Source organism: Erpetoichthys calabaricus, chromosome 12, assembly GCF_900747795.2.
Source record: "Erpetoichthys calabaricus chromosome 12, fErpCal1.3, whole genome shotgun sequence".
NCBI classification, from domain to species: Eukaryota; Metazoa; Chordata; class Cladistia; order Polypteriformes; family Polypteridae; genus Erpetoichthys; species Erpetoichthys calabaricus.
In genome coordinates this window covers 56,138,109-56,157,098 of record NC_041405.2, presented here as the reverse complement: position 1 = coordinate 56,157,098, position 18,990 = coordinate 56,138,109, and the positions used below count along the sequence as shown (strand labels likewise).

The window sequence follows — 18,990 nt, the reverse complement described above, 5'->3', positions numbered from 1 at the left end:
TTATCTTTTTGGTTGCTTTTGTTTTATTTATTATATATGTTACTGGCAATGTATGACAAGCAGGTATTGTATAGAATACCTAGGTAATGTATACAATGCCTGTTGTTTTTAGGCAAGGTATGAAATATCTGCGTTGTTACATACTTTTCCTAGGCATTGCATAAAATGCCTAGGCATTATAAAGAATGACAAGTATTATTTTACGCCAAGTGTGAAATGTTCAGATTGGAAAGGTCTTTAATAACAAAATGTCTAAAAATGAAAGAAGAAATACAAAATGAACTACAGGATATGCTTACTGGGAGAACAAAAGAATCAGAAGTGTCATTACTTAGCCTAGTATTTGTTGCAGCAAGGAAGGCTAGAATGGCATTTTGAATTGCACTTAATTTTCTTTTTTACGCAAAGGCATTTGTTGTTTTGGCACTTAGTCTCGCACGTACACCTCACAAATCCTTTTTTTACACCTTTTTGTTTCTTCTGGCATGGCTCACAAACGTGAATATACAGTTCAATGTCATGACGGGTAATGTTCTTGTATTTGGGTGCAAGCTCTTTCAACATTCTGTCTCGTCCTCCATGGCCAATGGCCAAATGAGCATCGTGAAGTACGTCAAATAATTCAGAATCTCTGACGTAAAACTGGATAGCACTGATGCCTTCTTTAACAGGATAAATCAACTTGCTTTTGTTCTCAACCATCATCACATCGTAGCATTTCAGCATCCAATAGTCCCGTGGTTCCTTCTTAGTAGCCGTTTTAGCCTTTGTTACATCATTCACTAACTTCTCGTAAGTGGCTTCCGTTAGAAAAACACAAATTTTAGCAGCGTTGGCTCGCATTTGGGATAATTCTTTGTAGAACTGTTGTCACATGTCAGCATGTCGTGATTCTTGCCCGTACACTACATTCTCTTCTCCCATCTTCACACAGCACAATATGGGTCAGCTTCTGTAGTGGTACTTCACCCACCACAATATATGGAACAGTCTCTGCTGCGGCACAGCAAGCACACGTGCTTCCACACGGACGAACAAAGATCCAGGCGCCACTGACGAAATGTTCTGGCGAGAATAAGCTTATTCTACACTCTGCCGGTTTGCCGTTTAGGTATTGTATTGTATAGAATGCCTTGGAAATGTATGAAATGCGATGTATTTCATAATTTGACGTCCTATTTCGGGCATTGTATACATTGCCTAGGTATACTATAGAATGCCGGTTTCTACACATTGCCGGTAACATATACACAAACTAATGCACTTTAATGCAGCCATTTTCCATAAGAATGAGTCTGAAATTCACTGTAACCCCAACAAATCATGAGTAAGTTGGAAAATTGCAAAGATATAATTTTTTAAATTAGTCTATCCATTATTCTGTTTTAATAACCTGATTTTTACATTATACAATCCCTGTCAATCCCAAAATATATCCCAGCAGCATCGATCTTTTAATGAGACATTAACATATCATGCACATTTTCAGGATCAGAAACAAACACTGATTATCCAAAGGAACATTTTAGAGCCATAGAAAATTGTGTAAGCATCATATGGACAATGACTGTAACAATAAATAAGCCATGGAATGATGAGGCAGCAGCAAAGACTACCTATTTGTTTTAATTAATAACAAAAACAGAATATTCATATTTATCAAGTATGTTTTGAATTAATACATTGTGATTTCTGATACTAATTTTATCTCTTATATCACCAGAAATCTGGGAATATCTCCCTCTCGTCTTGCATTCTGCGATATTGTTCTCCAATATTCTAAAAGACCCCTGCTGAATTGACTGCAAGTTGCTCACTCCTCAGCACTTCAGTGGAATGAAAGACTACCCACTGATCATTCGAAGCTAAATGGATACTCTGTTCCACTAAACCACTAATATCATTGTTTCTCTATTTCTTGTAACACTGCTCTCATAAAATGTATTGTAAGAAGCACCTAATGTCATGAAAGGCAAAAACCATACACTGTGAAAGTTATTCTCTGAGGTGTCACTTGGAGAATATTTATGGGTATGGTAAAAAAACTTAGACCAAGGCTTGCATGTAGAAGATGAGCTCTTCAAAAATTTCTATATTTAGCACAGCCCAATTTGTGGTCCTAACCCAGCTTGTTAATAGTAAACAAAACTCTTGTGCATGTAATTAATGGAACCCAAAAATGACTGAATTGCATTTCACCAATTAATCGTAGCTGGCAACAAAAAGGACCCATTAGAGAAACCAGATACTTGAGCAAAATACATACAAAAGACAGATGTTAAGGCAGTTGGAAAAGAATAAGAGCTTGTACTTAGCACAGCTGTATCTGTAGAAGATGTTCCTGAAGTGGAGGTTGATGGTACTTGAGATGTCTGTGTTGCAGCAGTCGAGGATGATGAAACTGATGTTACCAGAGCTAATGTTGAAGTGCCTGAACTGGTACTGCTTGGTGATGGAATCAAAACAGTTGTTACTGTTGTAGAGGAGACAGTAGTTTCAACAGAAGCAGAAGTACTGGGTGAAGCTGATGTACTTGTACTTGGCACTGCAATGGATTCAGTGGTAGACGGACTGATTGTACTTTGCACTGTGCTCTCTGTCAGTACAGGGGTTGGAGTTGTACTTGAAGATGTTGTAGATGGTGACGTACCTACTGACGTAATGGTTGATGAAGGTGGTTGTGTTAGTGTTGTTGTTGAAGCAACTGCCACGGTAGTAGATGGGGATGACGTTGATTCAGTTGACACCGATGTTGACGAGACAGTGATTTGTGCAGTTGTAGATACACTGGAGCTTGCTATTGAAATGGGTGTTGTAGATGTTGAAATAGTTGGCCGAGAAATAGTGCTTGTACTTTGCACAGCTACCTCTGTAGACGATATTGCTGAAGTGGAGGTTGCTGGTGCTAGAGATGTCTTTGGTGCAACAGTCGAGGCTAATGAAGCTGATGTTGTCGGAGATGCAATTAAAGTGCTTGAACTGGAACTACTTGGTGATGGTATCAAAACAGTTGTTACTGTTGTAGAGGAGACAGTACTTTCAACAGAAGCAGAAGTACTGGGTGAAGCTGATGTATTTGTACTTGGCACTATAGTGGATTCAGTGGTAGAAGAACTGATTGTACTTTGCACTGTGCTCTCAGTCGGCACAGAGGTTGGAGTTGCACTTGAAGCTGTTGTAGATGGTGATGTACCTACTGACGTAATGGTTGATGAAGGTGGTTGTGTTAATATTGTTGTTGAACCACCTGCCACGGTAGTAGATCGGGATGACGTTGATTCAGTTGACACCGATGATGATGTGACAGTGGTTTGTGCAGTTGTAGATGCACTGGAGCTTGCTATTGAAATGGGTGTTGTAGATGTTGACGAAGTTGGCAGAGAAATAGTGCTTGTACTTTGCACAGCTGATTCTGTAGACGATATTGCTGAAGTGGAGGTTGATGGTGCTAGAGATGTCTTCGGTGCAACAGTCGAGGTTAATGAAGTTGATGTTGTCGGAGTTGCTATTAAAGTGCTTGAACTGGTACTGCTTGGTGATGGTATCAAAACAGTTGTTACTGTTGTAGAGGAGACAGTACTTTCAACAGAAGCAGAAGTACTGGGTGAAGCTGATGTACTTGTACTTGGCACTGCAGTGGATTCAGTGGTAGATGAACTGATTGTACTTTGCACTGTGCTCTCTGTCAGCACAGGGGTTGTAGTAGTAGTTGAAGCTGTTGTAGATGGTGACGCACCTACTGACGTAATGTTTGATGAAGATGGTTGTGTTAGTGTTGTTGCTGAAGCACCTGCCACGGTACTAGATGGGGATGACGTTGATTCAGTTGACACCGATGTTGATGTGACAGTGGCTTGTGCAGTTGTAGATTCACTGGAGCTTGCTATTGAAATGGGTGTTGTAGATGTTGACGTAGTTGGCAGAGAAATAGTGCTTGTACTTTGCACAGCTGCCTCTGTAGGCGATATTGCTGAAGTGGAGGTTGATGGTGCTAGAGATGTCTTTGGTGCAACAGTCGAGGTTAATGAAGTTGATGTTGTCGGAGTTGCTATTAAAGTGCTGGAACTGGTACTGCTTGGTGATGGTATCAAAACAGTTGTTACTGTTGTAGAGGAGACAGTACTTTCAACAGAAGCAGAAGTACTGGGTGAAGCTGATGTACTTGTACTTGGCACTGCAGTGGATTCAGTGGTAGACGAACTGATTGTACTTTGCACTGTGCTCTCTGTCAGCACAGGGGTTGTAGTAGTAGTTGAAGCTGTTGTAGATGGTGACGTACCTACTGACGTAATGGTTGATGAAGATGGTTGTGTTAGTGTTGTTGCTGAAGCACCTGCCACGGTAGTAGATAGGGATGACGTTGATTCAGTTGACACCGATGTTGATGTGACAGTGGTTTGTGCAGTTGTAGATTCACTGGAGCTTGCTATTGAAATGGGTGTTGTAGTTATTGACGTAGCTGGCAGAGAAATAGTGCTTGTACTTTGCACAGCTGCCTCTGTAGGCGATATTGCTGAAGTGGAGGTTGATGGTGCTAGAGATGTCTTTGGTGCAACAGTCGAGGTTAATGAAGTTGATGTTGTCGGAGTTGATATTAAAGTGCTTGAACTGGTACTGCTTGGTGAAGGTATCAAAACAGTTGTTACTGTTGTAGAGGACACAGTACTTTCAACAGAAGCAGATGTACTGGGTGAAGCTGATGAACTTGTACTTGGCACTGTAGTGGATTCAGTGGTAGACGAACTGATTGTACTTTGCACTGTGCTCTCTGTCGGCACAGGGGTTGGAGTTGTACTTGAAGCTGCTGTAGATGGTGACGTACCTACTGACGTAATGGTTGATGAAGGTGGTTGTGTTAGTGTTGTTGTTGAAGCACCTGCCACGGTAGTAGATGGGGATGACGTTGATTCAGTTGACACCGATGTTGATGTGACAGTGGTTTGTGCAGTTGTAGATGCACTGGAGCTTGCTGTTGAAATGGGTGTTGTAGATGTTGACGTTGTTGGCAAAGAAGAAGAGCTTGTACTTGGTACAGCTGTGTTTGTAGAAGATGTTGCTGAAGTGGAGGTTGATGGTGCTAGAGATGTCTTTGGTGCAACAGTCGAGGTTAATGAAGTTGATGTTGTCGGAGTTGCTATTAAAGTGCTTGAACTGGTACTGCTTGGTGATGGTATCAAAACAGTTGTTACTGTTGAAGAGGAGACAGTACTTTCAAAAGAAGCAGATGTACTGGGTGAAGCTGATGTACTTGTACTTGGCACTGTAGTGGATTCAATGGTAGACGAACTGATTGTACTTTGCACTGTGCTCTCTGTCGGCACAGGGGTGGGAGTTGTACTTGAAGCTGTTGTAGATGGTGACGTACCTACTGACGTAATGGTTGATGAAGGTGGTTGTGTTAGTGTTGTTGTTGAAGCACTTGCCACGATAGTAGATGGGGATGACGTTGATTCAGTTGACACCGATGTTGATGTGACAGTGGTTTGTGCAGTTGTAGATGCACTGGAGCTTGCTATTGAAATGGGTGATGTAGATATTGATGTAGTTGGCAGTGAAATACTGCTTGTACTTTGCACAGCTGCCTTTGTAGACGATATTGCTGAAGTGGAGGTTGATGGTGCTAGAGATGTCCTTGGTGCAACAGTTGAGATTAATGAAGCTGATGTTGTCGGAGTTGCTATTAAAGTGCTTGAACTGGTACTGCTTGGTGAAGGTATCAAAACAGTTGTTACTGTTGTAGAGGACACAGTACTTTCAACAGAAGCAGATCTACTGGTTGAAGCTGATGGACTTGTACTTGGCACTGTAGTGGATTCAGTGGTAGACGAACTGATTGTACTTTGCACTGTGCTCTCTGTCAGCACAGGGGTTGTAGTAGTAGTTGAAGCTGTTGCAGATGGTGACGTACCTACTGACGTAATGGTTGATGAAGGTGGTTGTGTTAGTGTTGATGTTGAAGCACCTGCCACGGTAGTAGATGGGGATGACGTTGAGTCAGTGGACACCGATGTTGATGTGACAGTGGTTTGTGCAGTTGTAGATGCACTGGAGCTTGATGTTGAAATGGGTGTTGTAGATGTTGACGTAGTTGGCAAAGAAGAAGAGCTTGTACTTGGTACAGCTGTGTTTGTAGAAGATGTTGCTGAAGTGGAGGTTGATGGTGCTAGAGATGTCTTTGGTGCAACAGTCGAGGTTAATGAAGTTGATGTTGTCGGAGTTGCTATTAAAGTGCTTGAACTGGTACTGCTTGGTGATGGTATCAAAACAGTTGTTACTGTTGTAGAGGAGACAGTACTTTCAACAGAAGCAGAAGTACTGGGTGAAGCTGATGAACTTGTACTTGGCACTGTAGTGGATTCAGTGGTAGACGAACTGATTGTACTTTGCACTGTGCTCTCTGTCAGCACAAGGGTTGTAGTAGTAGTTGAAGCTGTTGTAGATGGTGACGTACCTACTGACGTAATGGTTGATGAAGATGGTTGTGTTAGTGTTGTTGTTGAAGCACCTGCCACGGTAGTAGATGGGGATGACGTTGATTCAGTTGACACCGATGTTGATGTGACAGTGGTTTGTGCAGTTGTAGATGCACTGGAGCTTGCTATTGAAATGGGTGATGTAGATATTGACGTAGTTGGCAGAGAAATAGTGCTTGTACTTTGCACAGCTGCCTCTGTAGGCGATATTGCTGAAGTGGAGGTTGATGGTGCTAGAGATGTCTTTGGTGCAACAGTCGAGGTTAATGAAGTTGATGTTGTCGGAGTTGCTATTAAAGTGCTTGAACTGGTACTGCTTGGTGAAGGTATCAAAACAGTTGTTACTGTTGTAGAGGACACAGTACTTTCAACAGAAGCAGATGTACTGGGTGAAGCTGATGAACTTGTACTTGGCACTGTAGTGGATTCAGTGGTAGACGAACTGATTGTACTTTGCACTGTGCTCTCTGTCGGCACAGGGGTTGGAGTTGTACTTGAAGCTGCTGTAGATGGTGACGTACCTACTGACGTAATGGTTGATGAAGGTGGTTGTGTTAGTGTTGTTGTTGAAGCACCTGCCACGGTAGTAGACGGGGATGACGTTGATTCAGTTGACACCAATGTTGATGTGACAGTGGTTTGTGCAGTTGTAGATGCACTGGAGCTTGCTGTTGAAATGGGTGTTGTTGATGTTGACGTTGTTGGAAAAGAAGAAGAGCTTGTACTTGGTACAGCTGTGTTTGTAGAAGATGTTGCTGAAGTGGAGGTTGATGGTGCTAGAGATGTCTTTGGTGCAACAGTCGAGGTTAATGAAGTTGATGTTGTCGGAGTTGCTATTAAAGTGCTTGAACTGGTACTGCTTGGTGATGGTATCAAAACAGTTGTTACTGTTGAAGAGGAGACAGTACTTTCAAAAAAAGCAGATGTACTGGGTGAAGCTGATGAACTTGTACTTGGCACTGTAGTGGATTCAGTGGTAGACGAACTGATTGTACTTTGCACTGTGCTCTCTGTCGGCACAGGGGTTGGAGTTGTACTTGAAGCTGCTGTAGATGGTGACGTACCTACTGACGTAATGGTTGATGAAGGTGGTTGTGTTAGTGTTGTTGTTGAAGCACCTGCCACGGTAGTAGATGTGGATGACGTTGATTCAGTTGACACCGATGTTGATGTGACAGTGGTTTGTGCAGTTGTAGATGCACTGGAGCTTGCTGTTGAAATGGGTGTTGTAGATGTTGACGTTGTTGGCAAAGAAGAAGAGCTTGTACTTGGTACAGCTGTGTTTGTAGAAGATGTTGCTGAAGTGGAGGTTGATGGTGCTAGAGATGTCTTTGGTGCAACAGTCGAGGTTAATGAAGTTGATGTTGTCGGAGTTGCTATTAAAGTGCTTGAACTGGTACTGCTTGGTGATGGTATCAAAACAGTTGTTACTGTTGAAGAGGAGACAGTACTTTCAACAGAACCAGATGTACTGGGTGAAGCTGATGAACTTGTACTTGGCACTGTAGTGGATTCAGCGGTAGACAAAATGATTGTACTTTGCACTGTGCTCTCTGTCAGCACAGGGGTTGTAGTAGTAGTTGAAGCTGTTGCAGATGGTGACGTACCTACTGACGTAATGGTTGATGAAGGTGGTTGTGTTAGTGTTGTTGTTGAAGCACCTGCCACGGTAGTAGATGGGGATGACGTTGAGTCAGTGGACACCGATGTTGATGTGACAGTGGTTTGTGCAGTTGTAGATGCACTGGAGCTTGCTGTTGAAATGGGTGTTGTAGATGTTGACGTAGTTGGCAAAGAAGAAGAGCTGGTACTTGGTACAGCTGTGTTTGTAGAAGATGTTGCTGAAGTGGAGGTTGATGGTGCTAGAGATGTCTTTGGTGCAACAGTCGAGGTTAATGAAGTTGATGTTGTCGGAGTTGCTATTAAAGTGCTTGAACTTGTACTGCTTGGTGATGGTATCAAAACAGTTGTTACTGTTGTAGAGGAGACAGTACTTTCAACAGAAGCAGAAGTACTGGGTGAAGCTGATGTACTCGTACTTGACACTGCAGTGGATTCAGTGGTAGACGAACTGATTGTACTTTGCACTGTGCTCTCTGTCAGCACAGGGGTTGGATTTGTACTTGTAGCTGTTGTAGATGGTGACGTACCTACTGACGTAATGGTTGATGAAACTGGTTGTGTTAGTGTTGTTGCTGAAGCACCTGCCACGGTAGTAGATGGGGATGATGTTGATTCAGTTGACACCGATGTTGAGGTGACAGTGGTTTGTGCAGTTGTAGATGCACTGAAGCTTGCTATTGAAATGGGTGTTGTAGATGTTGACGTAGTTGGCAGAGAAATAGTGCTTGTACTTTGCACAGCTGCCTTTGTAGACGATATTGCTGAAGTGGAGATTGATGGTGCTAGAGATGTCTTTGGTGCAACAGTCGAGATAAATGAAGCTGATGTTGTCGGAGTTGCTATTAAAGTGCTTGAACTGGTACTGCTTGGTGATGGTATCAAAACAGTTGTTACTGTTGAAGAGGAGACAGTACTTTCAACAGAAGCAGATGTACTGGGTGAAGCTGATGAATTTGTACTTGGCACTGTAGTGGATTCAGCGGTAGACAAAATGATTGTACTTTGCACTGTGCTCTCTGTCAGCACAGGGGTTGTAGTAGTAGTTGAAGCTGTTGCAGATGGTGACGTACCTACTGACGTAATGGTTAATGAAGGTGGTTGTGTTAGTGTTGTTGTTGAAGCACCTGCCACGGTAGTAGATGGGGATGACGTTGATTCAGTTGACACCGATGTTGATGTGACAGTGGTTTGTGCAGTTGTAGATACACTGGAGCTTGCTATTGAAATGGGTGTTATAGATGTTGACGTAGTTGGCAGAGAAATAGTGCTTGTACTTTGCACAGCTGCCTTTGTAGATGATATTGCTGAAGTGGAGGTTGATGGTGCTACAGATGTCTTTGGTGCAACAGTCGAGATTAATGAAGCTGATGTTGTCGGAGTTGCTATTAAAGTGCTTGAACTGGTACTGCTTGGTGATGGTATCAAAACAGTTGTAACTGTTGAAGAGGAGACAGTACTTTCAAGAGAAGCAGATGTACTGGGTGAAGCTGATGTACTTGTACTTGGCACTGTAGTGGATTCAGTGGTAGACGAACTGATTGTACTTTGCACTGTGCTCTCTGTCGGCACAGGGGTTGGAGTTGTACTTGAAGCTGTTGTAGATGGTGACGTACCTACTGACGTAATGGTTGATGAAGGTGGTTGTGTTAGTGCTGTTGTTGAAGCACCTGCCACGGTAGTAGATGGGGATGACGTTGATTCAGTTGACACCGATGTTGATGTTACAGTGGTTTGTGCAGTTGTAGATACACTGGAGCTTGCTGTTGAAATTGGTGTTGTAGATGTTGACGTTGTTGGCAAAGAAGAAGAGCTTGTACTTGGTACAGCTGTGTTTGTAGATGATATTGCCGAAGTGGAGGTTGATCTTGCTAGAGATGTCTTTGGTGCAACAGTCGAGATTAATGAAGCTGATGTTGTCGGAGTTGTAATTAAAGTGCTTGAACTGGTACTGCTTGGTGATGGTATCAAAACAGTTGTTACTGTTGAAGAGGAGACAGTACTTTCAACAGAAGCAGATGTACTGGGTGAAGCTGATGAACTTGTACTTGGCACTGTAGTGGATTCAGTGGTAGACGAACTGATTGTACTTTGCACTGTGCTCTCTGTCGGCACAGGGGTTGGAGTTGTACTTGAAGCTGTTGTAGATGGTGACGTACCTACTGACGTAATGGTTGATGAAGATGGTTGTGTTAGTGTTGTTGTTGAAGCACCTGCCACGGTAGTAGATGGGGATGACGTTGATTCAGTTGACACCGATGTTGATGTGACAGTGGTTTGTGCAGTTGTAGATACACTGGAGCTTGCTGTTGAAATTGGTGTTGTAGATGTTGACGTTGTTGGCAAAGAAGAAGAGCTTGTACTTTGCACAGCTGTGTTTGTAGAAGATGTTGCTGAAGTGGAGGTTGATGGTGCTAGAGATGTCTTTGGTGCAACAGTCGAGGTTAATGAAGTTGATGTTGTCGGAGTTGCTATTAAAGTGCTTGAACTGGTACTGCTTGGTGATGGTATCAAAACAGTTGTTACTGTTGAAGAGGAGACAGTACTTTCAACAGAAGCAGATGTACTGGGTGAAGCTGATGAACTTGTACTTGGCACTGTAGTGGATTCAGTGGTAGACGAACTGATTGTACTTTGCACTGTGCTCTCTGTCGGCACAGGGGTTGGAGTTGTACTTGAAGCTGTTGTAGATGGTGACGTACCTACTGACGTAATGGTTGATGAAGATGGTTGTGTTAGTGTTGTTGTTGAAGCACCTGCCATGGTAGTAGATGGGGATGACGTTGATTCAGTTGACACCGATGTTGATGTGACAGTGGTTTGTGCAGTTGTAGATACACTGGAGCTTGCTGTTGAAATTGGTGTTGTAGATGTTGACGTTGTTGGCAAAGAAGAAGAGCTTGTAGTTGGTACAGCTGTGTTTGTAGAAGATGTTGCTGAAGTGGAGGTTGATGGTGCTAGAGATGTCTTTGGTGCAACAGTCGAGGTTAATGAAGGTGATGTTGTCGGAGTTGCAATTAAAGTGCTTGAACTGGTACTGCTTGGTGATGCTATCAAAACAGTTGTTACTGTTGTAGAGGAGACAGTACTTTCAACAGAAGCAGATGTACTGGGTGAAGCTGATGTACTTGTACTTGGCACTGTAGTGGATTCAGTGGTAGACGATCTAATTGTACTTTGCACTGTGCTCTCTGTCGGCACAGGGGTTGGAGTTGTACTTGAAGCTGTTGTAGATGGTGACGTACCTACTGACGTAACGGTTGATGAAGATGGTTGTGTTAGTGTTGTTGTTGAAGCACCTGCCACGGTAGTAGATGGGGATGACGTTGATTCAGTTGACACCGATGTTGATGTGACAGTGGTTTGTGCAGTTGTAGATACACTGGAGCTTGCTGTTGAAATTGGTGTTGTAGATGTTGACGTTGTTGGCAAAGAAGAAGAGCTTGTAGTTGGTACAGCTGTGTTTGTAGAAGATGTTGCTGAAGTGTAGGTTGATGGTGCTAGAGATGTCTTTGGTGCAACAGTCGAGGTTAATGAAGTTGATGTTGTCGGAGTTGCTATTAAAGTGCTTGAACTGGTACTGCTTGGTGATGGTATCAAAACAGTTGTTACTGTTGAAGAGGAGACAGTACTTTCAACAGAAGCAGATGTACTGGGTGAAGCTGATGAACTTGTATTTGGCACTGTAGTGGATTCAGTGGTAGACGAACTGATTGTACTTTGCAGTGTGGTCTCTGTCGGCACAGGGGTTAGAGTTGTACTTGAAGCTGTTGTAGATGGTGACGTACCTACTGACGTAATGGTTGATGAAGATGGTTGTGTTAGTGTTGCTGAAGCACCTGCCACGGTAGTAGATGGGGATGACGTTGATTCAGTTGACACCGATGTTGATGTGACAGTGGTTTGTGCAGTTGTAGATACACTGGAGCTTGCTGTTGAAATTGGTGTTGTAGATGTTGACGTTGTTAGCAAAGAAGAAGAGCTTGTAGTTGGTACAGCTGTGTTTGTAGAAGATGTTGCTGAAGTGGAGGTTGATGGTGCTAGAGATGCCTTTGGTGCAACAGTCGAGGTTAATGAAGCTGATGTTGTCGGAGTTGCAATTAAAGTGCTTGAACTGGTCCTGCTTGGTGATGGTATCAAAACAGTTGTTACTGTTGTAGAGTAGACAGTACTTTCAACAGAAGCAGATGTACTGGGTGAAGCTGATGAACTTGTACTTGGCACTGTAGTGGACTCAGTGGTAGACGAACTGATTGTACTTTGCACTGTGTTCTCTGTCGGCACAGGGGTTGGAGTTGTACTTGAAGCTGTTATAGATGGTGACGTACCTACTGATGTAATGGTTGATGAAGGTGGTTGTGTTAGTGTTGTTGTTGAAGCACCTGCCACGGTAGTAGATGGGGATGACGTTGATTCAGTTGACACCGATGTTGATGTGACAGTGGTTTGTGCAGTTGTAGATGCACTGGAGCTTGCTGTTGAAATGGGTGCTGTAGATGTTGACGTTGTTAGGAAAGAAGAAGAGCTTGTAGTTGGTACAGCTGTGTTTGTAGAAGATGTTGCTGAAGTGGAGGTTGATGGTGCTAGAGATGTCTTTGGTGCAACAGTCGAGATTAATGAAGCTGCTGTTGTCGGAGTTGCTATTAAAGTGCTTGAACTGGTACTGCTTGGTGATGGTATCAAAACAGTTGTTACTGTTGAAGAGGAGACAGTACTTTCAACAGAAGCAGATGTACTGGGTGAAGCTGATGAACTTGTACTTGGCACTGTAGTGGATTCAGTGGTAGACAAACTGATTGTACTTTGCAGTGTGCTCTCTGTCGGCACAGGGGTTGGAGTTGTACTTGAAGCTGTTGTAGATGGTGACGTACCTACTGACGTAATGGTTGATGAAGATGGTTGTGTTAGTGTTGTTGTTGAAGCACCTGCCACGGTAGTAGATGGGGATGACGTTGATTCAGTTGACACCGATGTTGATGTGACAGTGGTTTGTGCAGTTGTAGATGCACTGGAGCTTGCTATTGAAATGGGTGTTGTAGATGTTGACGTAGTTGGCAGAGAAATAGTGCTTGTACTTTGCACAGCTGCCTTTGTAGATGATATTTCTGAAGTGGAGGTTGATGGTGCTAGAGATGTCTTTGGTGCAACAGTCGAGGTTAATGAAGTTGATGTTGTCGGAGTTGCTATTAAAGTGCTTGAACTGGTACTGCTTGGTGATGGTATCAAAACAGTTGTTACTGTTGTAGAGGAGACAGTACTTTCAACAGAAGCAGATGTACTGGGTGAAGCTGATGTACTTGTACTTGGCACTGTAGTGGATTCAGTGGTAGACGATCTAATTGTACTTTGCACTGTGCTCTCTGTCGCCACAGGGGTTGGAGTTGTACTTGAAGCTGTTGTAGATGGTGACGTACCTACTGACGTAATGGTTGATGAAGATGGTTGTGTTAGTGTTGTTATTGAAGCACCTGCCACGGTAGTAGATGGGGATGACGTTGATTCAGTTGACACCGATGTTGATGTGACAGTGGTTTGTGCAGTTGTAGATACACTGGAGCTTGCTGTTGAAATTGGTGTTGTAGATGTTGACGTTGTTGGCAAAGAAGAAGAGCTTGTAGTTGGTACAGCTGTGTTTGTAGAAGATGTTGCTGAAGTGGAGGTTGATGGTGTTAGAGATGTGTTTGGTGCAACAGTCGAGGTTAATGAAGTTGATGTTGTCGGAGTTGCTATTAAAGTGCTTGAACTGGTACTGCTTGGTGATGGTATCAAAACAGTTGTTACTGTTGAAGAGGAGACAGTACTTTCAACAGAAGCAGATGTACTGGGTGAAGCTGATGAACTTGTACTTGGCACTGTAGTGGATTCAGTGGTAAACGAACTGATTGTACTTTGCACTGTGCTCTCTGTCGGCACAGGGGTTGGAGTTGTACTTGAAGCTGTTGTAGATGGTGACGTACCTACTGACGTAATGGTTGATGAAGGTGGTTGTGTTAGTGTTGTTGTTGAAGCACCTGCCACGGTAGTAGATGGGGATGACGTTGATTCAGTTGACACCGATGTTGATGTGACAGTGGTTTGTGCAGTTGTAGATGCACTGGAGCTTGCTGTTGAAATGGGTGTTGTAGATGTTGACGTTGTTAGCAAAGAAGAAGAGCTTGTAGTTGGTACAGCTGTGTTTGTAGAAAATATTGCTGAAGTGGAGGTTGATGGTGCTAGAGATGTCTTTGGTGCAACAGTCGAGATTAATGAAGCTGATGTTGTCGGAGTTGCTATTAAAGTGCTTGAACTGGTACTGCTTGGTGATGGTATCAAAACAGTTGTTACTGTTGAAGAGGAGACAGTACTTTCAACAGAAGCAGATGTACTGGGTGAAGCTGATGAACTTGTACTTGGCACTGTAGTGGATTCAGTGGTAGACGAACTTATTGTACTTTGCAGTGTGCTCTCTGTCGGCACAGGGGTTGGAGTTGTACTTGAAGCTGTTGTAGATGGTGACGTACCTACTGACGTAATGGTTGATGAAGATGGTTGTGTTAGTGTTGTTGTTGAAGCACCTGCCACGGTACTAGATGGGGATGACGTTGATTCAGTTGACACCGATGTTGATGTGACAGTGGTTTGTGCAGTTGTAGATACACTGGAGCTTACTGTTGAAATCGGTGTTGTAGATGTTGACGTTGTCGGCAAAGAAGAAGAGCTTGTAGTTGGTACAGCTGTGTTTGTAGAAGATGTTGCTGAAGTGGAGGTTGATGGTGCTAGAGATGTCTTTGGTGCAACAGTCGAGGTTAATGAAGTTGATGTTGTCGGAGTTGATATTAAAGTGCTTGAACTGGTACTGCTTGGTGATGGTATCAAAACAGTTGTTACTGTTGTAGAGGAGACAGTACTTTCAACAGAAGCAGATGTACTGGGTGAAGCTGATGTACTTGTACTTGGCACTGTAGTGGATTCAGTGGTAGACGATCTAATTGTACTTTGCACTGTGCTCTCTGTCGGCACAGGGGTTGGAGTTGTACTTGAAGCTGTTGTAGATGGTGACGTACCTACTGACGTAATGGTTGATGAAGATGGTTGTGTTAGTGTTGTTATTGAAGCACCTGCCACGGTAGTAGATGGGGATGACGTTGATTCAGTTGACACCGATGTTGATGTGACAGTGGTTTGTGCAGTTGTAGATACACTGGAGCTTGCTGTTGAAATTGGTGTTGTAGATGTTGACGTTGTTGGCAAAGAAGAAGAGCTTGTAGTTGGTACAGCTGTGTTTGTAGAAGATGTTGCTGAAGTGGAGGTTGATGGTGCTAGAGATGTCTTTGGTGCAACAGTCGAGGTTAATGAAGTTGATGTTGTCAGAGTTGCTATTAAAGTGCTTGAACTGGTACTGCTTGGTGATGGTATCAAAACAGTTGTTACTGTTGAAGAGGAGACAGTACTTTCAACAGAAGCAGATGTACTGGGTAAAGCTGATGAACTTGTACTTGGCACTGTAGTGGATTCAGTGGTAAACGAACTTATTGTACTTTGCACTGTGCTCTCTGTCGGCACAGGGGTTGGAGTTGTACTTGAAGCTGTTGTAGATGGTGACGTACCTACTGACGTAATGGTTGATGAAGGTGGTTGTGTTAGTGTTGTTGTTGAAGCACCTGCCACGGTAGTAGATGGGGATGACGTTGATTCAGTTGACACCGATGTTGATGTGACAGTGGTTTGTGCAGTTGTAGATGCACTGGAGCTTGCTGTTGAAATGGGTGTTGTAGATGTTGACGTTGTTAGCAAAGAAGAAGAGCTTGTACTTGGTACAGCTGTGTTTGTAGAAGATGTTGCTGAAGTGGAGGTTGATGGTGCTAGAGATGTCTTTGGTGCAACAGTCGAGATTAATGAAGTTGATGTTGTCGGAGTTGCTATTAAAGTGCTTGAACTGGTACTGCTTGGTGATGGTATCAAAACAGTTGTTACTGTTGTAGAGGAGACAGTACTTTCAACAGAAGCAGATGTACTGGGTGAAGCTGATGTACTTGTACTTGTACTTGGCACTGTAGTGGATTCAGTGGTAGACGATCTAATTGTACTTTGCACTGTGCTCTCTGTCGGAACACGGGTTGGAGTTGTACTTGAAGCTGTTGTAGATGGTGACGTACCTACTGACGTAATGGTTGATGAAGATGGTTGTGTTAGTGTTGTTGTTGAAGCACCTGCCACGGTAGTAGATGGGGATGACGTTGATTCAGTTGACACCGATGTTGATGTGACAGTGGTTTGTGCAGTTGTAGATACACTGGAGCTTGCTGTTGAAATTGGTGTTGTAGATGTTGACGTTGTTGGCAAAGAAGAAGAGCTTGTAGTTGGTACAGCTGTGTTTGTAGAAGATGTTGCTGAAGTGGAGGTTGATGGTGCTAGAGATGTCTTTGGTGCAACAGTCGAGGTTAATGAAGTTGATGTTGTCGGAGTTGCTATTAAAGTGCTTGAACTGGTACTGCTTGGTGATGGTATCAAAACAGTTGTTACTGTTGAAGAGGAGACAGTACTTTCAACAGAAGCAGATGTACTGGGTGAAGCTGATGAACTTGTACTTGGCACTGTAGTGGATTCAGTGGTAAACGAACTGATTGTACTTTGCACTGTGCTCTCTGTCGGCACAGGGGTTGGAGTTGTACTTGAAGCTGTTGTAGATGGTGACGTACCTACTGACGTAATGGTTGATGAAGGTGGTTGTGTTAGTGTTGTTGTTGAAGCACCTGCCACGGTAGTAGATGGGGATGACGTTGATTCAGTTGACACCGATGTTGATATGACAGTGGTTTGTTCAGTTGTAGATGCACTGGAGCTTGCTGTTGAAATGGGTGTTGTAGATGTTGACGTTGTTAGCAAAGAAGAAGAGCTTGTAGTTGGTACAGCTGTGTTTGCAGAAGATGTTGCTGAAGTGGAGGTTGATGGTGCTAGAGATGTCTTTGGTGCAACAGTCGAGATTAATGAAGCTGATGTTGTCGGAGTTGCTATTAAAGTGCTTGAACTGGTACTGCTTGGTGATGGTATCAAAACAGTTGTTACTGTTGAAGAGGAGACAGTACTTTCAACAGAAGCAGATGTACTGGGTGAAGCTGATGAACTTGTACTTGGCACTGTAGTGGATTCAGTGGTAGACGAACTTATTGTACTTTCCAGTGTGCTCTCTGTCGGCACAGGGGTTGGAGTTGTACTTGAAGCTGTTGTAGATGGTGACGTACCTACTGACGTAATGGTTGATGAAGATGGTTGTGTTAGTGTTGTTATTGAAGCACCTGCCACGGTAGTAGATGGGGATGACGTTGATTCAGTTGACACCGATGTTGATGTGACAGTGGTTTGTGCAGTTGTAGATACACTGGAGCTTGCTGTTGAAATTGGTGTTGTAGATGTTGACGTTGTTGGCAAAGAAGAAGAGCTTGTAGTTGGTACAGCTGTGTTTGTAGAAGATGTTGCTGAAGTGGAGGTTGATGGTGTTAGAGATGTGTTTGGTGCAACAGTCGAGGTTAATGAAGTTGATGTTGTCGGAGTTGCTATTAAAGTGCTTGAACTGGTACTGCTTGGTGATGGTATCAAAACAGTTGTTACTGTTGAAGAGGAGACAGTACTTTCAACAGAAGCAGATGTACTGGGTGAAGCTGATGAACTTGTACTTGGCACTGTAGTGGATTCAGTGGTAAACGAACTGATTGTACTTTGCACTGTGCTCTCTGTCGGCACAGGGGTTGGAGTTGTACTTGAAGCTGTTGTAGATGGTGACGTACCTACTGACGTAATGGTTGATGAAGGTGGTTGTGTTAGTGTTGTTGTTGAAGCACCTGCCACGGTAGTAGATGGGGATGACGTTGATTCAGTTGACACCGATGTTGATGAGACAGTGGTTTGTGCAGTTGTAGATGCACTGGAGCTTGCTGTTGAAATGGGTGTTGTAGATGTTGACGTTGTTAGCAAAGAAGAAGAGCTTGTAGTTGGTACAGCTGTGTTTGTAGAAAATATTGCTGAAGTGGAGGTTGATGGTGCTAGAGATGTCTTTGGTGCAACAGTCGAGGTTAATGAAGTTGATGTTGTCGGAGATGCTATTAAAGTGCTTGAACTGGTACTGCTTGGTGATGGTATCAAAACAGTTGTTACTGTTGTAGAGGAGACAGTACTTTCAACAGAAGCAGATGTACTGGGTGACGCTGATGTACTTGTACTTGGCACTGTAGTGGATTCAGTGGTAGACGATCTAATTGTACTTTGCACTGTGCTCTCTGTCGGCACAGGGGTTGGAGTTGTACTTGAAGCTGATGTAGATGGTGACGTACCTACTGACGTAATGGTTGATGAAGATGGTTGTGTTAGTGTTGTTATTGAAGCACCTGCCACGGTAGTAGATGGGATGACGTTGATTCAGTTGACACCGATGTTGATGTGACAGTGGTTTGTGCAGTTGTAGATACACTGGAGCTTGCTGTTGAAATTGGTGTTGTAGATGTTGACGTTGTTGGCAAAGAAGAAGAGCTTGTAGTTGGTACAGCTGTGTTTGTAGAAGATGTTGCTGAAGTGGAGGTTGATGGTGCTAGAGATGTCTTTGGTGCAACAGTCGAGGTTAATGAAGTTGATGTTGTCGGAGTTGCTATTAAAGTGCTTGAACTGGTACTGCTTGGTGATGGTATCAAAACAGTTGTTACTGTTGAAGAGGAGACAGTACTTTCAACAGAAGCAGATGTACTGGGTGAAGCTGATGTACTTGTACTTGGCACTGTAGTGGATTCAGTGGTAGACGAACTGATTGTACTTTGCACTGTGCTCTCTGTCGGCACAGGGGTTGGAGTTGTACTTGAAGCTGTTGTAGATGGTGACGTACCTACTGACGTAATGGTTGATGAAGGTGGTTGTGTTAGTGTTGTTGTTG

General features: G+C 43.4%; 1 protein-coding gene across 1 annotated transcript in view; it reads right to left on the bottom strand.

Annotated features, from left to right (window-relative positions):
- LOC114663080 (pneumococcal serine-rich repeat protein-like) overlaps positions 1-18,137 on the bottom strand; it is a gene marked incomplete at its 5' end in the record, with an annotated part of 36,924 nt that extends 18,787 nt beyond the window's left edge. The window contains one exon of the mRNA XM_028816846.2: positions 2,312-18,137. Coding sequence (XP_028672679.2) covers positions 2,312-18,137 — 15,826 coding nt within the window. The remainder of the gene's footprint in view (positions 1-2,311) is intronic.
- Between the last annotated feature and the right edge of the window lie 853 nt (positions 18,138-18,990).